The 23,814-nt window shown below is 32.7% G+C and overlaps 2 protein-coding genes across 2 annotated transcripts in view; both read right to left on the minus strand.

Moving 5' to 3' along the window:
* The window catches only part of LOC133188593 (RRP12-like protein), a 387,635-nt gene extending 377,833 nt beyond the window's left edge, over positions 1 to 9,802 (minus strand). Inside the window, exon 1 of the mRNA XM_061324078.1 lies at positions 9,799 to 9,802. The gene's annotated coding sequence lies outside the window, so the exon portion shown is untranslated. The remainder of the gene's footprint in view (positions 1 to 9,798) is intronic.
* Positions 4,225 to 5,852, minus strand: LOC133189057 (beta,beta-carotene 15,15'-dioxygenase-like). Its single transcript, XM_061324497.1, has 2 exons — positions 5,697 to 5,852; positions 4,225 to 5,598 (listed from the first exon to the last, which is right to left on the minus strand). The coding sequence occupies exons 1-2, from the start codon at positions 5,850 to 5,852 to the stop codon at positions 4,225 to 4,227; spliced, it is 1,530 nt and encodes a 509-aa protein (XP_061180481.1).
* Positions 9,803 to 23,814: the final 14,012 nt, after the last annotated feature.

Raw genomic sequence — 23,814 nt, forward strand, 5'->3', positions numbered from 1 at the left:
CTGCTATAGCAGGCGACACATGCGTTTCTTAGAACACTATAGTTGTAGATTTGGCACGTCTTATTCAATGTGAAAATTTTAGTAAACTGCTCTCTAGGTAACCAAAAAAAAAATATATATTATACAAAATTATGGCAATATATAGGAAATATCTTTTAGAATCTTATCATTTGTGATTTGTTCGTGGTGCTCAAAAGGAGTATATTTTCATTTGAAATATATTCAGGGGATTTTTTTTATGCTGAGGAAGTTAAAAAATTAAAAAAATAAATCTGGTCAGATATCAGACCATTATTTAATTTGATTTCACTTTAAACGGTTTTTGTAAGAGAAATGTTTATGAGCAAGGTGACTTATCAAGCATCATGACCAATAATAGCATCCACAAGTCAATTGTCATATGTGATATTTACCAGACGTATTGTATATTGCCTGAAAGCATACTTATGGAAAGTAGATTTAAAAAAAATATCATTTTTGTTGTTGTTGTTGTTCTTGTTTTTCTAGTCATACGTTGTTATTAAAAATATACTGCAAAAAAGTAATGCTTGTATTGTTTTTGTGACCACTTTTTTGCAAGGTAATTGGTTTTAAATGAACAGCAAATACTTTCTTTGTTTAGACCTTAAAACAAAACAATTTAAGTTTGTTTGTGGCAAACACTTTGATAGGCTACATTATATTTTTTTTTAATAAATAATCTAATTCCTATACCACAATTCATCACAAGTAAAAAGACGTATCATTTCGTCAACGTTGACGCTTACAAAAATGACGTCAAACTTCAAACTAAAGAAAATTATCGGGATTCAGTTAAAAATAAATTATCAAATTAATGCACTCTATGCTTTTGTGTGTGGTGGGTGTTAGGGTGTGTGTGTGGGTGGGTGTGTGAAGTCTTAAACATGATTCTTAGATCTTAGGCCTACCCAACTTCTCTCTGCATGTACTGCTTGCTTAAAGTGTTAGAAAATACACGTTTAAATGTATGGTACCCACCGGTACTCTTCGGACACTAAAACTGACGTCTAAATAAGCTGTAAAAAGTACAAAAGTTAACGTTCCCTATAATCTTATGTTCTTTAGATTATTTTAAAAAAAAAATGAGCACAGGCAATCAATGTAAAAGAATGTAGTTAATTTGATTTTCAATTGGTCAATTCAAACAGTCCTACGACCAGGCGTAAGCTTAGTCCGGACTAAGTCAGTGACTAAACCCCAAAATCGGACTGAGTAGCGTTTCACATAAAGGCGCAGACTTAGTCGAGACTTAAGTTAAGCTTAAATCTAGGCCTGCTCATGAGTAGGCGTAAGTTCTTAGTCTGTACATAACTTGAAAGTGTTAAGTGTTTTGATCAAAAAGGGATAAAAGAATAATTATTTCGTACATATACGATTTAATACCTATCCATGTACATGTATGATATGCGAAAGGTAGTAACAATCCAGCAAGGATGCAGACTTTTTTCCGTAAAAAAGAATCTTGAATTGTGAAACTGAGTAAGCTTAAGATATTAATAAGTGCTCGAGTTTAAAAAAAAACTTTCCAGTAATGATGTTTTCTGTTAAAAATTAAGTTGTAATTTATGCTGACTATACTTTCAGTATTTGTTTTCACGTACTGTCAAAGTTTGCTGAATATTTTTGTTACTCAATAACCTACCACCCTTCCCCATTCCCCCCACATACTGGGTACCTTATATTTTTTTTTTTATTTTTGAAATATATAATTTTTTTTTTTAACAAAACTCTTCAAACAAAATATATTTAATATATTTTCGATAATAAGAAATATTCGGTTATTATGCCATGAACTAAGTTAATGCACCTTTTACCTTAATTTCCCCTTTAATTAAATATAAAATTTATAGAACAGAAAAATGTGAATTTGTAAAATGTTCAAGTAATTAATTATCTTGACAGTAAAACTGATTTTTTCCTATTTCAAAGAGTAACTTTTATGGCGTATAAGATGTGCAGATAGGTTTATCATTTTTTTTTAAATAGGTACTCGTTTTTAATAAATTTACAATCTGTTGTATTTTTTCTCAGACGAATTTTGTTTGAGAGTGTCTTTTGATCGATTTATGAACAGATAAACACTTAATATTACATGCATTTGAAAAGAAAGTGGGTAATAACGTGTTAAAAATGTTTGTTTTTTTTTAATTGTAAATGAGAAACAGTTTCAAATTTGCTGTCATAAAATATTAATGAATATGAAAATCATGACTTTGTGAACATCTTTAAATCTAGATAAAATCCACAAGAAACATTCAGCATCTATAAAAGAAATATTATATGATCATATTCTTTATAGAAATTGAAACGGAATTACTAGATTAAAAAGAAAAATATAGTGATGTTGAAATTTATACCTTTCCCGATCTAAATAAATCTGATCCCGACTGGAAATATATTAAACGAAAATATTTCAGAAATTTATAAAAATACTAGATCGCTCGCCTTTAGTATGGATTACAAGAAATTGATTAAAAACTAATTAAGCTTTTGCAAACCTTTATTGAGAATGCGTGTGCAAATGAAAATGTTGTATATGCGTATTTTTACATAGACTGTGTAAATTATCATATCGATATCAATGTTATACTGTATGTCCAAAGTGTAATACATGTATTATAATACATGTGTCAGCTTCAATGCCAAGAAATCTAATTCAGTTAGAATTGATTATTCTGTTATGAAATTATCAATTCAATACAACTGATGAATTTTCAAAAATCTCTTATCCATATTTTAATAATATATGACTTCATAATTTTTAAATTTTCCACAGGTCCGTAGAGCGCGGTGGGATCAGGGGGCCCCGGCCCCCCACTTTTGAAACCGTTGCTACGAACCTGTTCCAGGCCTTTGCCACTAGCTTATGTGTATTTACTTTAATGTAAAACATAATTGAAGACAATATGGCTTATTTTCAAGGGAAAATTACTTCAATAAAATTCTTCATGTTTAATGTATTCCTGTTTTCGCAAGTACGTAATGTTATGCACATCGTTTAAAATTTAATGTACGATTTATGTCGAAATATCACAATCGAGTACATGCACGTTTATTTTTTTCTACTGTAATTTGTGCCTATATAGATTTTTTTAAAATTTATATGAGCATATAAAAATAGTTATTTAATTTTAATGCCTTGGCCTTGAAAATACAGATAGGTTTGCGCAATATATCTGTTTGAAAGATGGTGAAGAGAGAAAACACGCACGTGCACTAATGCTTTCCGTGCCTTCCTTCTGTATTTAGGTTTAAGTTTAATCTGATCCGCCACATGTAGTTGTAGTCTCTAAACCAAATAAAATTCGATCTGCGCACGCTAAGTACTCAGCGGAGAGGTCTTAGTCTTAGGCCTAGTCGTACGCCCGTCTAAATTTTGGCGTAACTTAGGCCCAAATCTACGACTTTTTGAGAAACGAGCCCCTGTTCTGTATGTCTATCACTATTTACTTTAGTCAACTATCTTGCTCTTTACAATTCCGCTTCTACACGTTTTCTTTTGACAAAATGTTTGACAAACAACTTTCTCTCAGTTCTGTTTCTTCAAAGTTGCGGATCCAAGTCATGAAAATTTGCCGTGAAATGTAAAAATGAAAATAATTTGAAAAAATCTGTTCTGTTTTAAATATGATTTATTAGGATGTATAGGAAATTTACAGAGAAAAAAAAAGATAATGGAAGACTATTCTGAGGTAAATGATAGTTATTTGTCTGCTAAGCCACACGCCATATCTTAAATATATTAGAATTTTTGTATGAAACACAAAGATCAAGAAAAATTAAGGTGTTATTAGCAAAAATAAGAAAGTATGAAATATACGATCATCACGAACTTTCATTGACGGAAACAAACAATTTACTTTAAATTGATATTTACAGAGGCGGAAGACATTGGCAAACAGAATGAGGAAATTTACAGATCACTATTAGCAAACATTTTTCATTTTCAAATTTCACCAAATCATATACATAATGCAGTGCAAATTTAAGAAACTATGACACAATAAATATTGTTAAATGACATATATTCATTCTTATATATTACTTTTGAAGAACTTTCAATTAATCTCACCATTAAATGTGTTTTTGTGTTTAACGTATCCATACAAATTCCAGTCAAAGACAATAAAACATTTCTACTCTTTCAAAATCCTTCAGAAAAAAGACATCAAAAGCAAGAAAAACACAAAAATCAAAAGCATCTTAAAACAAATTCTTGATAAATCGTCCATGAAAGTGGAAAGGGATATTGAAAGGCATGTAAGATTTGGTGATAGGTTTCAATGTTTTAGGATCAAGAATTAAAAGATAACTTTTGCCCAGATTTCCGTCTAGCACTGGAAGCATGAGGACTCCATCATCCTCTACTGATCCGTTTGGATCCAGAACAAACCATCCTTCCATTGGATAATGTCCTGGAAGAGACCATGACAAGTCGCCTGTAGTGTTGCAAAGATCCTTTTTGACAAACGAAAAATTGCCATATATTTTAAAGTCGCTTTTATAAACAGTACCGTAGACATAGCAGTAGTGTTTTGATCTGTAAAGTTCGTTAATGGTGGGTGCCTCCAACATGTTGACGTGGGGGACTTTAGGGTTAACATCAAAAGAAATTGGCGTCATTTTTTCTGCTTTCAAGTCTATTCTAAATCTTTTCAAAGAGGGTTTAAATGGATAGGCATTGCGTCGTGTCTCGTTCATAATAATATCCATTTCCAAGACGGACACAACAGCAGCATCTGGATAAGATACAATATCCATAAAAATGGTGTCTTCGTCCAGCTCATATGCATTTACATGATGCAAGGTGAAGACATTTTCTGTCGTTAACGTTGTTACCTTTCCTGTTTTAATGTTAACTATATATGTAAGTGTAGGCTCATCTTTGTCGAAAAACATGCTATCTACCGGGAGATGACCTGTCAGTAATTTCTCAATATTTATGTATAAAGGACAAGCTAAGATAATAGCGTATCTTTCGGTGGTTGAAAAAGAGTGCAAATATGGCATTTTTTTAACTTCCCACTCTGCTATTTTTTCCCGAATATCTGCAGACTTCGTTCGGACAAGGGTAAATTTACTAGCTACTTCTGGTACCATGCCTTGACTCTGGAGGAAGGTTAAGTGGTGACTTGTGCCGTATTCTTGGAGCGGATGCGCCACAGACAAAATACCCATATACGGGAAACTAGTCTTTGCTCCTGGTATCTTTGGATTGCATTCTCGTATCGTTTCTAGCGTATAGCAGTTGACTACGTATAACTTCCACATGTCAGTTAGAATAACACAGTCTCCTGAAAAGTTGTATATATTAACGTTCATATTGTCCATGCCATTAACCACTGACATCTCCTGTTCCATAAAGGTTCTGGGCGGGACAAGATTATCGAATGTCTGGTAAGGTGCGACGTCATTTATGCTAAGTGATTCTTTATAAGACTTGCTTTGAACAAACTTGGAAGAGAAATAGGCGGACCCATTTCCTGGGAATTGCCATGAATACAACTTTGCATACCCATCAAAAACGTTACGAAATGAGTGTTTCCCCATTCCATATCGCGCAGGTCCATTTCTTATCTAGGAAATAAATAGAAACCAAATTGAAACAATATAAGTGATAACTATCTATTTTCAGTTTATGAAGAAGTATTCATATTGAGCACATTTTTACTTACCAAAGACCCTTTGATCCATTTAGGAACAGGGTTATCGAATGTTAATGGTTCCTTATAAGTTTCATTTAAAACATCGATTCCAAACAACAAATTCCATCCAGGAAGATCGGCGAGAATTCCAACAAAAGACACCGTAAATAAGAGGTGACGAATCATAACGAAGCTTAAGTGCGAAGGACTCGTGTAAATCCGAATCAAATCAAATCTGAACAGTCTAACGTGCTGGCTGACTTATGTACCCTATCCTACACTATCATACTGATATTACCTTCACCTTTCATATTTATACAGGTGTTCATGTGACATATATTACAACTTTAAAATATAAGACCACAATTTAGGATGGTTCCTAAAACATGCTTAAGGAACTTTTTTTTCCTCAAGAGATCTTCTCTTAAGAGTACACATTAAAACAAAAGAATCAACTGAAGAAGCTTAAGGGAACCAATTCTTTATCATTTTATGTAATAATTACAAATTACGAGACGTGATTTATCTGCAAAAGCTCAATTTAATTTTAAATAATTTATAAACTTGAAATGTTTCTGACCATGAAATGTAATACTGTACTAATAAATAATGTTTGTATATTGTTTGTATATTGTTTAACGTCCCTCTCGAGAATTTTTCACTCATATGGAGACGCCACCACTTGCCGGTGGAGAGCTACAAATTTTGACCTATACTTGGTACTTAGGGCCATTGAGCAGTGAGGGATCTTTTTCGTGCCAGCGCCTACTGCGACACGGGACCTCGGTTTATACGATCTCATCCGAAGGACCGGTCTCCACGTCCCAGAGTAGGATTCGAACCCGCGACGTAAGGATCAACTCCTTACTCCGCGACTCTAGAGCGAACGCTCTAACCACTGCGCCACGCGGGCGACTCTGATAAATAATGAAATACTATACACCTCCAACGTTATTTTTGACAGTTCTACAGTGCATATGCCCTATGGTACAGATCGTTTATTCTGTCTGGGCTTATTATATTGAGTTTATCCTAGTGATATGTTTTTACATCTGTAACCATATTCGGTGGGAGGAGTCTGTATGCTTTAATCTAAGATTATCTTAATAAGTCAGTTTTTTTTTTTCAAATATCTATTAATCTCTTTATTTTATGCAAATGAAACGACGAAATATTTTTTGAAGAAGTTGTTCTCACGTTCATTGCGTTACTCTAGTCGAAGTTGGCGATGAGCAAGATCGCTTCAAATTTTCTGTTACAAATATTGATTTCTATCTTAAGGTTTAACATTATTTCGCAACAAATTGTTGGGAAGCATATATGCTCACTTGGAGGTTGTAGTAAACTTTTGCATAATTAAAAAAGAAAACTCACATCAAAGTAGGGTAAATTTATGAACCGTTTTTGTATGAAAAATTGGAAAATGCTTTCTAGAAATGAGAACTGTTGCTTCCACAAAAAGGTAATACCGATTGTAAGTTTAAAAAAAAAACAAAAAAAACTATAGTTTGTGTACAAAATGTATTACTCTATTTTTGAACGTTATATTCTCATTATTTAAATAAATATATAAATGATTTGATTAATTTATTTAAAACATCGATTAATTTATTTAAAACATCGTTTCCTGTATGAATCTAAATCTGATCTACTGTGCATCCGTTATTCCACACTTTGGACGGTCCAAATCACCCAAAATAAGTCTAAAAGCAAAGGCTATATTGAATTTGATTGTGTTCAAATATTACTGAATTTTGACGGAATTAAATCTACATTGCAGATAATTGATTGATTGATTATATATTATTTTACATCCCATTCGAGAATTTTTCACTCATACAGACGCGTCTCCATATCTGGGCCTCCCGATCACGAAGCGAACGCCCTACCATTAGGCTACGCAGCTAATTGAAATAAACATTAAACTATTTATATCTGACGTGCGGGCATAATAGAGTCCCATGGGGGAGAAGGTAAGCCCTTTCGACAGGTCACACCCGCCGTGTGCTCCTCGATCGGATAAATGCGGATGCGGATCAAAGTTACAAGTGTAAGTTGTATAAATCTGCGAGCTCGCCCTAACGGCCACACCGTAAAACATTAAACTTATTAAACGTTTAGTTGTGAGTTTGCCATCGATGTCTTTTTCGACATCCAAATATGAAACAAATATGTCAGACTTGTCTTTTATTTCGAGTTTAATGAGGCATTTCGAATCAACGTATGAATGAAAATGATTGAACGTCGTTGATATATCTAACTGTCTAATTGAAGAGGCGTCACGGTAGCTCAGTCAGTAGAGCGCTCGCTCAATGATCGGAAAGTCGTGTGTTCGAATCATGGCCGCGACTGACCTAAGTCGAGAAAACATAGGTAGCCAAGCGCTCGGCACTTTAAAGTGATAATTGCAGGTCCTTCGGATCTGAACTTAAAAACCGAGAACCCTTGTCACGGTAAGTGTTGGCACGATAAAGAACCCTCACTGCTCAATGGCCCTGAGTGCCGAGTAAAGTTCTAAATTTGAAGCACTTCACCGGTATATGGCGACGTCTCTGCATGAGTGGAAAATTCTCAAACGGGACATAAAACAACATACATTCAATCAATCAATCTATCTAATTGAAGACCACGGAATATTCTTTTTTTTCTTTTCATGTAAAAGATTTTTACACTGCATCACAAACAAACCCTTCATTTGTATCGGAATTTATTTTTAAGAATATTATTAATTACCAATGTGCAATGATGATGACAAAGCTGTATCAATCTATTTACAAAATTATTTTGACATATGTGTTGAATAAAGGCATCGAACTGACAACTTTGCCTCCAACACAAAAGCGCTCTTATTGTTCGGAAGGATTTTTTATGCATTGCTAAGGAGATTTATCTTCCGATTTTCTTAGAATTAAACGTAGCTCAGAATTGTCGTTGATTTTATAAAATGATTGAATACTGAAGGATTTTTCTTAGCTAAGAATATTTTAAATAATAAGGTGCAACTTTTAAAAAAATCTTACAGATTTCTTATGAATCCCAGCCAAGATTGATCTGCATTTATCTTACTCTTGGACAAATGCTTTGCCAAAGTTTTCTCAATAAAGCAAAGTTAATTTTGCCCATCGTTTCTCCATCTAGGTTTAAGTGTAATAGTGCTAGCAAAATCCAATTTTCATTACTACAATATACACATCTCATATAAAACAAACTGTCCCACTTCCATGATATGGATACTTTTTACACCTTTATCATTGGAGAGTTACAATCTCGAAATTCGCGTATTATCAATAAATTTAAATTGGTTTCCTCTAATTTTGACTGTGCTCACTAGGAAAAGGATAGAAGTATCTTTTGATTGTGACGCAAATTGGTGGAAAAGAATGCTTTGGGTTCGGAATAAATCGCATTTTTTCTAAAGCTTGAGATAACAATGAAAGAAGAGTAGCATTCTATTGTGACGTCATAAGACACTTCTGCTGACTTCCAAATCTAGCTTCTGTATCATTCTATTAAAAAGTATTCTCGAGATTTTGTTGACAAGTAAAAACCTCGCCCGTCGGACCTTCGGGCTCCGTATTTATTTGACAACAAAATCTCTCGTTTGACATGTATTTTTTTTTAAATATTTTAATTATATATTGTATATATTTGAGAAAAAAGATCATTTTTTTAATATAGCCATTGCACGGTAGAAAGTTTTGAGGGGCGTGGCTTGCATAATTATTTCAAGAATTACATGTATTCGTGGACGGTACGGTTCGTTTTGAGAACGATACTTTTCGTTTTGCGAACGGTACGGTGCGCTTATTAAACGGAACAGTTGGTTTTGTGAACAACACGTTTCGTTTCGTGAAAGGTACGGTTCGTTTCGTGAAAGGTACGTTCTTGCGCGGAAAGGTTCGTTTCGTTTCTGAGGTGTAGCAGCACGTTTTAAGGTCTCTCTCTTGGATTCGGTGTTTTGGGGGGGAAAGTAGGATTTTTTCATCCCTAATTTAGCTAAAGGGAAAAACGAAAATTCCCAAACCTTATTGCACATCTACAGGATACCACTTTTATTCATAAAGATGAATTGGCTAAAAATGTAAGAGGAGTCTGAGAAAGAAAATTGTGTAACCGAACGTCCTTTTCTGACCTCCACTTTGCCTCAAGGGTGAAAATGGAAAAGCTCCATTAAAGTACCAAGCTGATGATACACTTTCGTTATCTAACAGCCGTGCGATTAATTCACTGTTTTCCCTAGTAACATCGTCACCCAGTCGAACATTTCCAGGTGCTTCCTTGACCGCTGATCGATGCCGCATGATGTGTGCCTTTCTGTCGTTGTTCTTTAGTTTAATCAGAATTGGCTTTGGGGCGTTTGATTTGGATCCTGGGATCCGGTGAACCGCCACTATATCTTGTTCATCAAGTTCCACACCCCCCTTCTCTTTCAATGTAGATTTGACAACCTCAATGATGTTCTCATTTTTTGTTTCTTTTACACCGTATATTTTGATATTATTCTTTCGACTGTACTGTTCATTATAATTGGCCTTTACTGTGGCAAATGTCGCTAAATCTCGCACCTCACTCATTTCTCTTTCTAATTCTCTTGTGTTTTTATTTGCTTCACATAGTTTTTCTCTCAAAGTTTCATTCTCCATTGTTAGTTTATCAACGTCCTGTGAAAGTGCGCCGATTTTTTCTTTTAACTGAATTTCTCGCTTTTCTGCTTTTTCTTCATAGTTCTTTAGAAGACCTTTTACAATATTTGTTACCATGGCTTCAAGATCATTCGTTTTTACTGTTTTTTGTAGACATTCTTTGATTTCTTGTAAATCGTTTTTTATAGAAGCCAGTGTTGGGTCAGTTGTTTCAAGCTTATCAGCCCCCGATTTATTTCTTTCTGATCCTTTCCTGGTAGTTGACATGTTTACAATTACCGCTACTCTACTCAATGTTACACACTAGGCACATAAGCCAAGGTAAATCGATGTTTTCAAAATCACAGTAGTAAACAGTACTCACGACTATTGAGAAGTTAATACATTCCTTATTCTAGAATATCAAAAAGAAGGACTGTACTTTAATGGATCGGTGTATGGGAATGTGAAAGGGAAACGCGTGAAATTTGATATCCTTGACGATATTGATTTTAAAGTAAAAAAAATCCGTGATTAAAAATTCTGACCATACCTCCTTCGACAATAGTTACCAAAACGCTTTTCCGGTCATAACTTGCATTAAATCTTCCAAACTGTGACTCACAACTCCATGACGGTAGTCAGCTTGACTTTCAGTTGATTTTTTTTACTGAAATAATTCAATTCATCTATATTGTTATATTTGTACTCTTACTCTCTTCTTTCTTTCTCTCTTTTAAGTTTCAAAATGAGCTCCGATTGTTTGTTTCCATGGGTATCAATTCGTAAACGTCTTGTAACTATTCTAAATGGTTAAAATTATTTCAGTGAACTGCCAAGGTTTAGGTGATATTGCAAAGCGCAAGGATGTTTTTAATTATTTAAGAGCCTTAAAATATAATATTTATTGTTTACAAGATACACACTTTTCATGTGATGTTGAAAACGAAGTAAGAAATTTGTGGGGATACCAGTGTTTTTTCAGCTCATACTCCACAAACTCTAGGGGAGTGGCAATTTTAGTTAACAGTAACTTTGATTTTAAACCTCTTTCAGAAAAGGGTGATGTTGATGGGAATTATATTTTACTTAAAGCATATATAGAGGGCCATGAAGTATTGATATGTAATATTTATGGTCCAAATAATGACACACCACTTTTCTTTGAAAACTTACAAAAATATATTGATGATATGCAGTGTAGTAATATTATTTTATGTGGCGATTTCAACCTAGTTTTAAATCCTAACTTGGACTATTACAATTACAAATCTATAAATAATCCAAAGGCAAGAGATAAAGTTTTGGAAATAATAGAAAATAATGGTTATGTCGACCCTTTCAGACAGCTGCATGAAAATGAGCGTAGATATTCATGGAGAAGGAAAACTCCATTGAAGCAAAGCCGTTTAGATTTCTTTTTAATATCTGAAACCCTCTTGTCAGGATTAGAAAAGTGCACTATAGATGCTAGTTATAGATCAGACCACTCCATAATATCCTTATCTATAGCTTTTAATGACTTTAAGAAAGGTAGGGGGTTATGGAAGTTTAATAACTCCTTACTTCATGACGAAAATTATCTAGATTGTATTAAAAATGTTATTTTAGAGGTTAAGAAACAATACGCAATCCCAGTGTATAACTTTGACAACATAGATAATATTCCAGACACAAATATTTCTTTCACTGTTAATGATCAGCTATTTTTAGAAACTCTGCTTTTAGAAATAAGAGGTAAGACTATTTCATATGCATCATATATCAAAAAGAAAAGAGAAAACAAGGAGAGAGATTTAATAGAAAATATTAAATTATTGGAAGAAAATGTTTGTGAAAATAATATTGATGAATTCTATAGTAAAAAACAACAATTAGAGAACATTAGAAAACATAAATTGCAAGGTACTTATATCAGAAGTAGAGCAAAATGGGTTGAGGAAGGTGAAAAACCATCACACTATTTTTACACATTAGAATCTAGAAATTTTACTAGTAAGATTATACCTAGATTGGAGGATAATTATGGTAATGTTATTTATGACCAATCAGAAATCTTAAAGGAAGCAAAATTATTTTATGAAAAACTATATAAAAAGAGTGCAGTCAACCCAAATACTGATTTATTTAATGAATTAAATAATGAAGAAATACCAAAGCTTTCAAGTAAAGAATCAGAATCTATAGAAGGTGAAATTACTATGGAAGAAGCCTCAGATACACTTTACAGAATGAAATCTAATAAATCCCCAGGGTCTGATGGTTTTTCTGCTGAATTTTTTAAGATGTTTTGGAGATATATTGGTTCTTTTGTAGTTAGATCTATTAATTACAGTTATAAGAGTGGGAGTCTCTCTATCACACAAAGACGTGGTATTATTACACTTTTACCAAAAGGCGATAAGCCAAGACAATACTTAAAGAATTGGAGACCAATCACTTTGTTAAATACCATCTACAAAATAGCATCTGGCACTATTGCAAATAGACTAAAAAGATACCTTGACAAAATTATCAACCAAGATCAAACAGGTTTTATCTCTAATAGATATATAGGTGAAAATACAAGGTTAATATATGATATAATGCATTATACGGAAGAAGAAAATATACCTGGGTTGTTATTACTTATTGATTTTGAAAAAGCCTTTGATACTTTGTCATGGAATTTTATTCAAGGAGCACTAAAATTTTTTGACTTTGGCCCCTCAATTAGGAATTGGGTATCGCTTTTTAATACAGACATTACATCTGCAATAAATCAAGGTGGTAATCTCTCTGATAGAATTAACATCCAGCGGGGTTGCAGACAGGGAGACCCATTGTCTCCCTATATATTCATTATATGTGCAGAAATATTAGCAATCCAAATTAGATTAAACAAAAATATTAAAGGTATAACTGTGAACAATGTTGAAAAAAAGATTTCTCAATTAGCTGATGACACTTCTCTTATTCTTGATGGCAGTAAAGAATCCCTTACAGAAACATTGGAAACACTAAAGAGTTTTTCAGAAATATCTGGATTACACATTAATTATGCCAAAACTCATATAGTGTGGATAGGTTCCAAAAAGTTTAGCAATGAAATTTTACTGCCAAATTACAATCTTAACTGGGGAACTACTAGATTTACTCTTCTAGGAATACATTTTGATGTGGAACTGGATAAGTTACAACAACTAAATTATGATCCTAAGCTTGTACAGATCAAATCAGTACTTAAACAATGGGGGAAAAGGTATCTAACTCCAATAGGGAAAATTACAGTTATTAAGACATTAGTTTTACCTATACTAAATCACATTTTAATGTCAATCCCAAACCCCTCTGAATCATACTGTAAAGAATTAGAAAAACATTCTTCTCATTTTTATGGAATAATTCAATCCACAGGGTTAAAAAAGAAGTTATTGTTAAAAACTATGAAGATGGGGGATTGAAAATGATAAACCTTAAGTCTTTTATATCTTCTTTGAAATTATTTTGGATAAGACATCTCATTTTTACAAATAGGGGCATGGAACACCTCATCCCAAATTTTAACTTAGAGAAATTTATAAACTGTGGGACTGATTATGTCACAACTTTTCTGAAAACTTTGAAAAATAAATTTTGGATAGACATTTTCAAATCCTGGTTAATATTACAAAATCATGAGAAAACGTCTGAGGTTACTGGTGACTCGCCTTTATTTTATAATCCAATGATTCATATTGGGAGAAAGCCTTTTTATAATAAAGAACTGTTTGACAGCAACATTAGACGGATTAATGATATTATTAATGAAGATGGCTCACTCTTAAGTTTTGAATCTTTTTGTAATACTTATCCAAAAATAAAGATTATTTTTTTAGAATATAGTAGTATTATTCATGCTACTAAATTTTGGATAAAAAATTCTGGTCTTGACAAACCTATCAAAAAGCTAGAAAATCCATTAGTTATGTCAAATATTTACAAGGTGATGAAATGTCGTAAATCCAAATGTTTTTATGAAATTCTTAATCAAAACTCTTCTGTGTCAACAGGTAAAACAAAGTGGAGTGAGATTTTACAGGTTGATGATAAAGAATGGAAAAAATTTCACAAAATACCCTTCAAAGTGACAAAAGACTGCAAACTCCAATGGTTTCAGTATAGAATTACAAACAGAATTTTAGCAACAAATTCATTTTTGTTTAAAATTAAAAGAAATGACTCTAAATACTGCAATTTTTGTCACTCAGAAGAAGAAACAATAGAACACCTTTTATGGGAATGTGATTACATACAATTATTTCTAGAAGAATTTGTATTGTTTTTGAAGATAAGACTGGTGTAGTGATAAATATTATGAAAAAATCCTTTATTTTAGGTTATATAGAGAATTATGCTGATATTCAAAATACTATTATCCTTTGGCTTAAGTATTATATTTATACAGCAAGATGTACTGAGAAACCTTTGAATTTATGTGCTGCAATATCACAAATAAATCTTTATTATGAAACACACAAGTTTATTTCGTATAAAAATGGTGGAAAGGAAAAGTTTGATGCCCAGTGGAACAGATGGAAGCAGCTTTTTTCTTAACTCTCTCTCTCTCTCTCTCTTTTCTCTCTCTCCTTTATCTCTCTATTTATTCTATAAAAAACACATCATGTTGTATTAACTTCAATGTACAATAATGTAAAAGAGATGTGAATAAAAAAAAAAAAGAAAAAAAAGAAAATGGAAAAGCTCAAGCCATATTGCACACCTACAATGCATCATCAATCATATTCCAAAATTTAATTGGCCAAGGATTTTAGGAATCAGGTTTCGTTAAGAAATGGCATTTTTTAAACCCCAATTGACAAAAAGGGTGAAAATGTCAATTTTGAAACTTTATTGCACATCTAAAGGACACTGCCTATCATATTCTAAAAGTTGAGTTGGTTACTGTGTGAAATGTAAGTGGAGTCTGAGAAGGAAAATTTTGTAGAAAACGTCATTTATGACTCCATTTGGCTCCTAGGGAAAATGAAACGTCTTAAATATTATTGCATACCACTAGCCATATTCCAAAAGATGAATTGGCAACTGCATGTAATTAAAATTTGGAGGGAGTTTGAGAAAGAAAATAGTGTGACTGACGGACGGACTAGAATAATACCGGTTACATAATACCTAAACTTTCTTTAGGAATATCAGTTTTAGCAAAACATTTATTTTGCATCTAAATAGGGAATTATTTAATTGAAATCGGAACGACAAGATTAGATAAATGATTACTAATCTGACAAATCAGGAGTACTAAATCTACACAGTTACATCTGGTTGTGTCATTTCAATGTTCTTGGTCAGAGGAAAGATAAACAGAATAAATATGAGATGTTGATCATGTTTGCTAAACATGTTTTTATTTGTTTTGACCCGCAAGTATCAAGTGTAAAATCGCTTATAACGTAATTGTATATTTACTTTGATGAACAATTGTAAATGATACACAGTTTTCTTTTATCTAATCTTTTTCTCTAGATCAAATCATAAACGAAATAATTTAGAACAAGAGGCCCATGGGTCACATCGCTCACCTGAGTAACTTTGGCCATGCCGTTCTATACCAGATTTCCCCCTTGTAATACCTATTGTGGCCCCGCCCTACCCCCAGGGGTTATGATTTGAACAATTTAGAATCTACATTACCCCAGGATGCTTCCACATAAGTTTCAGCTTTTCTGGCCCAGTGGTACTTGAAAAGATTTTTAAAGATTTTTCCTATATATTTCAATGTAAAACTTGGATTCCCTATTGTGGCTCCGCCCTACCCCGGAGGTCATGATTCGAACAATTTAGAATCTACACTACCCCAGAATGCTTCCACATAAGTTTCAGTTTTTCTGGCCCAGTGGTTCTTGAGAAGAACATTTTTCAAGATTTTCCTATATATTTCAATGTAAAACTTGGATTCCCTATTGTGGCCCCGCCCTAACCCGGGGGTCCTGATTTGAACAATTTAGAATCTACACTACCCCAGGATGCTTCCACATAAGTTTCAGCTTTTCTGGCCCAGTGGTTCTTAAGAAGAACAGTTTTAAAGATTTTTCTTATATATTTCAATGTAAAACTTGGATTTCCTATTCTGGCCCCGCCCTACCCCCGGGGTTCCTGATTTGAACAATTTAGAATCTACACTACCCCAGAATGCTTCCACATAAGTTTCAGTTTTACTGGCCCAGTGGTTCTTGAGAAGAAGATTTTTTAATGACCCCACCCTGTTTTTGTCTTTTCTTGATTAGCCCCGCTTGTAAGGGGACTTGGCCCTTTATTTTAACAATTTAACCCCCCCCCCCCCACCAAGGATACTTTGTACCAAGTTTGGTTAAAACTGGCCCAGTGGTTCTTGAGAAGAAGTTGAAAATGTGAAAAGTTTACAGACGGACGGACAACGGGTGATCAGAAAAGCTCACTTGAGCTTTCAGCTCAGGTGAGCTAAAAACCAGTGCAGGTACACATAATATATATATATAAATAACCAAAAACTCAATGATGTGCTGCATGAGAAAAACTGTATATTCAAAAGAAGCTAAAATCTTTCTTATTTTGAAGGCCAATCTCCACAAATTAGAGATGGATTGTTGAATCCAATACCTACAAAAATCACAGCGACAGCGTTTTGCTTTTAACGTTAACAGACTCCGCAAGTAGAAAAAAGAGGGGTGGTGAATATTTTAAAATCAAAGAATAAAAAAGGAAACTGAATCTGAGAATTACATAATGATGAGTCTGTTAAGTAGAAGCTGTGCTATAAGTTTCTTACCAATATAAGCAGTACTTTTGGTTTTATGAGTCTTAGGTGTTTCTGTGTTAAATTGAATTTATACATGTCACGTTTTCTCTAAAAGTAAGCAAGATATTCTTCTGAAATTCCAAGTATAGAATGACCATGATATTGTCCCCACCTCATTAGGATATAAAAATGTAAATCGGAAAAAATAAGGGATTTGAAGGGGCCAAAGCTGAAAATAATCCTTTGCCGGTAACTTTTTTATTTCTAATTGACTTCTTAAACAGTTTTTTTTTTATTCTGAGTTCCGCATAAAGCGTGCAATGTAAAACGTATGGTCCGAGGGATCACTTTTTGACCCCTTATGGGAGTTCATAAGGATTTAAATTTACTACTTTTTTTTATCAGAAATAATCATGCAATAGCACAGCTGCGCATAGGCATTCATACTCTTGATGCTTAAATAATTAAATTTATCAGAGAAGTACCTCCGAATATATGAGTCTTTAAATGATGTCTATGGAAGTTCCCATCTTAAATTCAAAGTAGTCCTGTCATTTTTTTCTCTCAAAGTAAAAAAGATATTCTTGTGAATTTTTTAGTATAGAAAGACTCTGATATTTTTTTTCCAATTTGATTAGGTTTTGAAAATGAAATTCTAAAAATTAAGGAGGATCTCTACACCTATGAAGTATAAATGGTTTTTGTTTCATGCATTTGTTTCTAATAATAGACTCAATATCCAATAAAATAAAGCTCCAAAGTATTTAACTTTATTTTTTGGAAATACGTGTATTTAAAATATTTAATTTATTTTGTAGAAACCCCTTGATTCTTTATTTTTAAAAGCCTAATGCTTTAATTTTCTATTCAAAGTTTAATTTTATAAAATCTTGAAATGAAAACCAACAAAGTTATGAATGAAATCTACATGATTTTTATTTGAATTTACAATAATAGACAAAAGAAAAACAAAAACAGCATTTTCATGAGAAGAACTGGTCGGATTTCCTGCAAAATCTGAAAATAAATATAATATCAAAGGGTTAAAAGGATGAAAAAAAGAAATTGAATGAAATTGAAAAATTGACGAAAATTTTAACCATCACAAAAAATTAGGTGTCAAAGATCCGTTTTGAGAGTGGGCTGTTGCAACCACTATTGAAATAACGACCACTATTGAAATAATTATTTCAATAGTGGTTGAGAGTGCATTTCAAAATCAAACACTGGTTGCAACCACTATTGAAATAACGTTCACTATTGAAACAATTTCAATGGGGGTTTTGAATGCATTGATAATTATTTCAATAGTAAATATTATTTCAACGTGTAACCACTATTAAAGTAACAACCTCTAATGTTGTAACGCTTAAACTTAGTTTTTCCGAATGGTTGATTTTTATATATTGAGGAGTAGAAACGTTGGATTTATAATCCATATTTGTACTGTAGGCAAGCACATGAATATAAGCAAAAATTTACCTTTATTCTACATTCTTTTGATTAATAATAACCATATTTTCATCAGAACATTTTGTACACATATATATCTGTCTTCTTTATTCTTTTTAATGAATATATTCTAATTTCTACAAGTATCTGTATGTATGAAGCTTTCCTTTCCAAATCAATAGCAAAGACGAACCTTATATAACAAAATCCCTTAAAACTTGCATATTTTGATTGATTGTCTGTTGGTTTTCGCCGAGTCGGCCAGATTCAGCGGAAGCATGCATATAACATTTGCATATTTTGTTTCAATTTTAGGTAAGTCAGTGGAATCAAAGATGTCCGTGAATGGAAATTTCTAGAAAAGAATGGAAAACATAAAATTACACTTCATATTTTAAAACTCTAATTAATTTATTATGCTGAAAACCCTACTGAACGATTCATTCTTGTATTTTTTTTCCCAATAGTGGGGTTATTTCAATAAGGCTTGCAATGTGGTTATTGTATTGAAATCATTGTCAGCAACTACTGAAATCATACTTACAATACTATTGAAATCATTGTCAGCAACTATTAAAATAATTATTTCAATCACTATTGAAATCATTCTTTCAATCACTATTGAAATCTTTATTTCAGTAGTGAACTATATTTCAATAGTGGTTGCAACCTGGTTTAGGTTTTGAAAAGCATTCAAAACTTCGATTGAAATTATTGTTTCAATAGTGAACGTTATTTCAATAGTGGTTCCAATCTGTATTCGGTCTTGAAGTGCATATTCAACCACTATTGAAATAATTATTTCGATAGTGAACGTTATTTCAATAGTGGTTTCAATCTGTGTTCGGTCTTGAAATGCAATTTCAACCACTATTGAAATAATTATTTCAATAGTGAACGTTATTTCAATAGTGGTTACAACCAGTGTTTGATTTTGAAATGGACTTTCAACCACTATTGAAATAGTTATTTCAATAGTGAACGTTATTTCAAAAGTGGTTGCAACAGTGGGCTCAAATATCTTGGGCTCAAATATATTTAATCTAATTCTTTTAAAACTTGCACAGGTATTGACAAAAGGAATTAATAGGTACATGCCAAACTAGGACATCGAAAGAAGTTCGTATTGTATTGTTTTTGAATGAATATAAGCGAAGACCCACACGTTTCTAGTCAAAACATGTAAAGGGAATTCATAGTATTGAGAAAGGTAGATTTACTTACCGTTTTCATCGAACTTGTATGTGCATGTATTATTCTGTGCTACGGATGACATGACACGTAAATGGCCAAAAGCGGATTAAAGAAATTCGTATAAAAATTCCTACTTTGTTTCAAATCTGCACGTTTTCGATACAAAACAGCTGATAATCGATGTTGATCAAACGTTTGAGTTAATATAACTCCACTTATTATCGAAGCGTTTCGGTGATTTCACGAAAAGTTTCAATTTCACCGTGTATAACCACACATGTGGGGTGTATACTTGTTGGGAACAGGGTGTCTCCTCTAGGCGATGGGAAGGTGATACATATGCTTTGTCTGTTTAAATTTTCATTTTTGGATATATTTCGCTGGAAAGCTTTTTGAGAGAAGCATCAGTTTAGGACTTTATGGAAACATATGATTGGGTTTGACACGCAATGATCAAATAACATGGTGACAAGGCTTTGTTTTATCATATTTTATAACTTTTTATTACCTATAATCATATTTTAATAAATTATATTATTTATGAATAAAAAAGTTGAAACTGAATATATTGACAAACAATTCATGTTTAATGAAAGGCTACATTGGCCACTCTCATCGCCTAGATGGGATAGTCTTAGATTCCATTCAAAATAGAGCTAGTATACATCTCGCAAGTTGTGTTATACCCGGTGATTTATCGGTGTTCTGTGAATTTGTTTAGGACAGAATCAGTTCATTTCGGACCAAAATGGCGTTTCAAACAGAAGTACGCCATGTTGTGACGTTATAGAGAGCCCCCTTAAGGAATTCAAGGGATCAGAGTTTAGACAGATCTTTCCCTGTAACTTTTTCACTTCTCAATCAATTATTAAACAATTTTCGGTTTTGAGTTAATCATGAACATGCATTTTAATACAGTCCGTTTGGTCACTTTTTGAACCATTGTAGAAGTTTTCTGAGGATTGAAATATAGTATTTTTACTTATTCTTAAAATAATAATCCTGAAAGAGTTATCTCTCTTTGTAAAGCTTGACAGATATTCATAATCTTTAGGTTTCAATTTTAGTAGTGATCTCAAAAGAAATTTTGGTTTTATGAACCCTTGCAATTTTTCATCAAGTAAGATCTATCGCTCTTTACGCTTCCTGATTTTTTAAAGCTTCGAAAGCCCTCCTTTTTTGTTGAACGACAAAAAAAATCTAGTCATTATTATTATACTTTCCACTTTTTTCGTCACAGATTAAAGAAATCCAGTGAATAAATTAGTTTTATTTTTTGATCATCTGATAGCAATCGTGAATGTCAAGCATATCTCCCATTTTGGGCTTCTGGTAACATTACTTGCGGTTTCTATAAGTCAGTGCCGAAGTGTTTTTACAGAAAGAGGCAAATTTCTTTCACTTTAATGTAATTTCACTCAAAGTTTAGGAATACATTCTCAAAAGCATTCCCATAAAAAATATTAGAATTATTTCTTTTTTTCGAGTTACAAGATTCCAAATATAAAAGAAGGGGATAAAAATTTTAGAAATCTTGAAAATGATAAACGATATTTTCTCGAAGTGTATACAGAAGAAGCTTTTCTTACATTGAAAAAAAAACAAGTCTTAAGTGAAGAAATATTTTATTAAGAAGTCTTTAAACACAACAAGGAGTTGAAATAAAAACAATAGATTAGGACCCTCAAAAAACCAATAACCATATAAACAAAGATCCTCAAGACATCAAAATTCAACGCTAGTATGTACAATTTTAAAAAAAAAAACATGTGTAAAAAATGATCTGTAACAAAAAAGGAGAGGTTATAGGAACGTTTAAAACTTTTTAAAAGAAAAAATAAAATGTCTTTATTGAAGAAATATTTTATCAAGAAGTCTTCAAACACAATATTGGAGTGTAAATAAAGACGATAGATTAGGACCCTCAAAGAATCAACGCCCAGATAAAGAAAGTTCCTCAAGGATTCAAAGCCAGTATGCACGCTTTTTTTTAAATTAGGTCGTAAAAATGTCATGTATAAAAAGGAAAGATCATGGGAATATTAAAAAATGAAGTAGGTATAATTTTGTAAAGCTCTAAAAGGAAACAAATTTTGAAACTTTTATTTCTTGAATGGTGTTTTAAGGGGGAAAAATTATGGATAATAATTTTTTCACCATTCTGTTTTTTTTTTTTTTTTTTTTTTTTTTTTTTTTTTTTTTTTTTTTTTTTTTTTCATTTCTCATATGAAAAACTACTTTATCAAGAGGTCCTCAAATACAACACGAAATGATTGTGAAGACAACAGACCGAGACTCTCAACGGAAAATAAGAGCTTCTCAAATAATCTGGACACAAAACATGTATAATATTATGTGATTTTATAAAACCACACCCCCCTAAAATTCCAAAGTTAAATGTCGTGTAAGACATATCGTTTTTCTGTTTTTTCCAGCAGACTTCAAATGAAACAGATACAGGTAACAGTACTTCTGAATTCTTAGTGGATCGGCATGCAACATTGTCCAATAAACCCTCAAATTCCGTATGTTCATTTTATTTCCCGTCAAAAAAATATTTTGCTGTATCAGATATATCTTTTTTTACATTCTCTCTCTTTTAAAGAAAGGAAACTCCAATAAAAATAAGTCAAAGGGAAAAGCATTGGCTAGAAAATCGGACAACTCGGAGGGAAAAAGTAAGGTACACTACCAGTTTTCACGACTCTATTATGATACTTAAAAATACGGAAAAAAATGAATTCACTTTTTCTTTCTTTTTTTAGCATCGGAAAATACAAAAAGCCCAACCCCTGAATTATATAGAGATAGATTAGACAGGGGTAGGGGGTGCACAAGCAAGGTTCAGTTGATAAACCGTCCATGTTGTCCGCCAAGACATATGAAGAGACGTTTTTGTCTGAATGAAAACTGTTTTGAAATTTAATCCATTTGTGAACATGTTTTCCCTTCTCAGAAGACATTTCTAGTATTCTTCGTTTAGGTCTTTTGGATGAGACCTTAAAATCCGAGGCTCTGTTTCACGGTAGGCTTTGGTACATTAAAGAACCCTCACTGCTCAATGAGTGCCGAGTAAAGATCTAATTTTGAAGCCCTTCGCCGGTATACGGTGACGTCTCTATATGAGTGAATTTTTCTCGAATGGGACGTAAAACAACATACAAACAATCAGCATTTCCTGAGTAATTATAATGACCTTGTAAGCAAATACATCTATTTTTCCATTTTTTTAATTTTGCAAGGTTATACACTTTGTAATATTAGAATCTTAACATTAACAAATTCACAAAAATCCATGAAGGACATAACTTTCATACATACGGAATATAATTCAATAGTATGGTGCCGTTAAAGCCCAGGAAAAACGATATGTGTTTGTGAAACACTGATGTTCCCGTATAGCAACTCATATCAAAAGTTAAACTTTCTCAAATGCAAATCAAATAATTATGTTGGTTGAAATATGAAAATCCTAGCAGCAACCATTGAATAGATATGGAAAAGGTTAAAGTTTTTCAAAAGTGAGTCATACTCCAAGGTGAAAGGGTCAAAGTTGTTGGTATCCAAAGAAAGGTCTTGTCAAAACAATTACATACGTGAAGTATGAAGGCCCTAGCACCAACCATTCAAAAGTTATGGTCAAGGTTAACGTTTTGCAAAAGTAGGTCAAACTACAAGGTCAAAGAGTCAAAGTTGTTGGTATTCTAAGGAGGGTACTGACACAACAATTACATATGTGAAGGATGAAAGCTCTAGCTCTATCCGTTCAAAAGTTATGGCCAAGGTTAAAGTTTTTCAAAACAGGGTCAAACTCCAAGGTCAAAGTGTCAAAGTTAATGGTATCAAAAGGAAGGACTTGTCACAAGAATTACATATGTGAAGTATGAAAGCCCTAGCTCCAACGGTCTAAAGTTATGGCCAAGGTTATCGTTTTTCAAAAGTAGGTTAAACTCAAAGGTCAAAGGGTCAAAGTTGTTGGTATCTCAAGGAAGGTCTTGTCACAAGGTATACACATGTGAATTATGAAAGCCATAGCACCAACTAATCAATAGTTATGGGCAAGGTTAAATTTTTTGCGGACAGACAGACAGACGGACGGACAGGGCAAAAACTTTATGCCCTCGAA

The sequence above is a fragment of the Saccostrea echinata genome, unplaced genomic scaffold (genome assembly GCF_033153115.1).
Source record: "Saccostrea echinata isolate AGI-Se365-2 ecotype Australia unplaced genomic scaffold, CSIRO_AGI_Sech_v1 ptg000016l, whole genome shotgun sequence".
Classification (NCBI taxonomy): Eukaryota; Metazoa; Mollusca; class Bivalvia; order Ostreida; family Ostreidae; genus Saccostrea; species Saccostrea echinata.

Excerpts from the sequence above, each read along its gene's own strand:
- LOC133189057 (XM_061324497.1), bottom strand. The coding sequence starts at position 5,852 with ATGATTCGTCACCTCTTATTTACGGTGTCTTTTGTTGGAATTCTCGCC. Across the intron at positions 5,599-5,696 it reads AATGGATCAAAGGGTCTTTG|ATAAGAAATGGACCTGCGCG; the intron begins GTAAGTAAAAAT and ends TTTATTTCCTAG.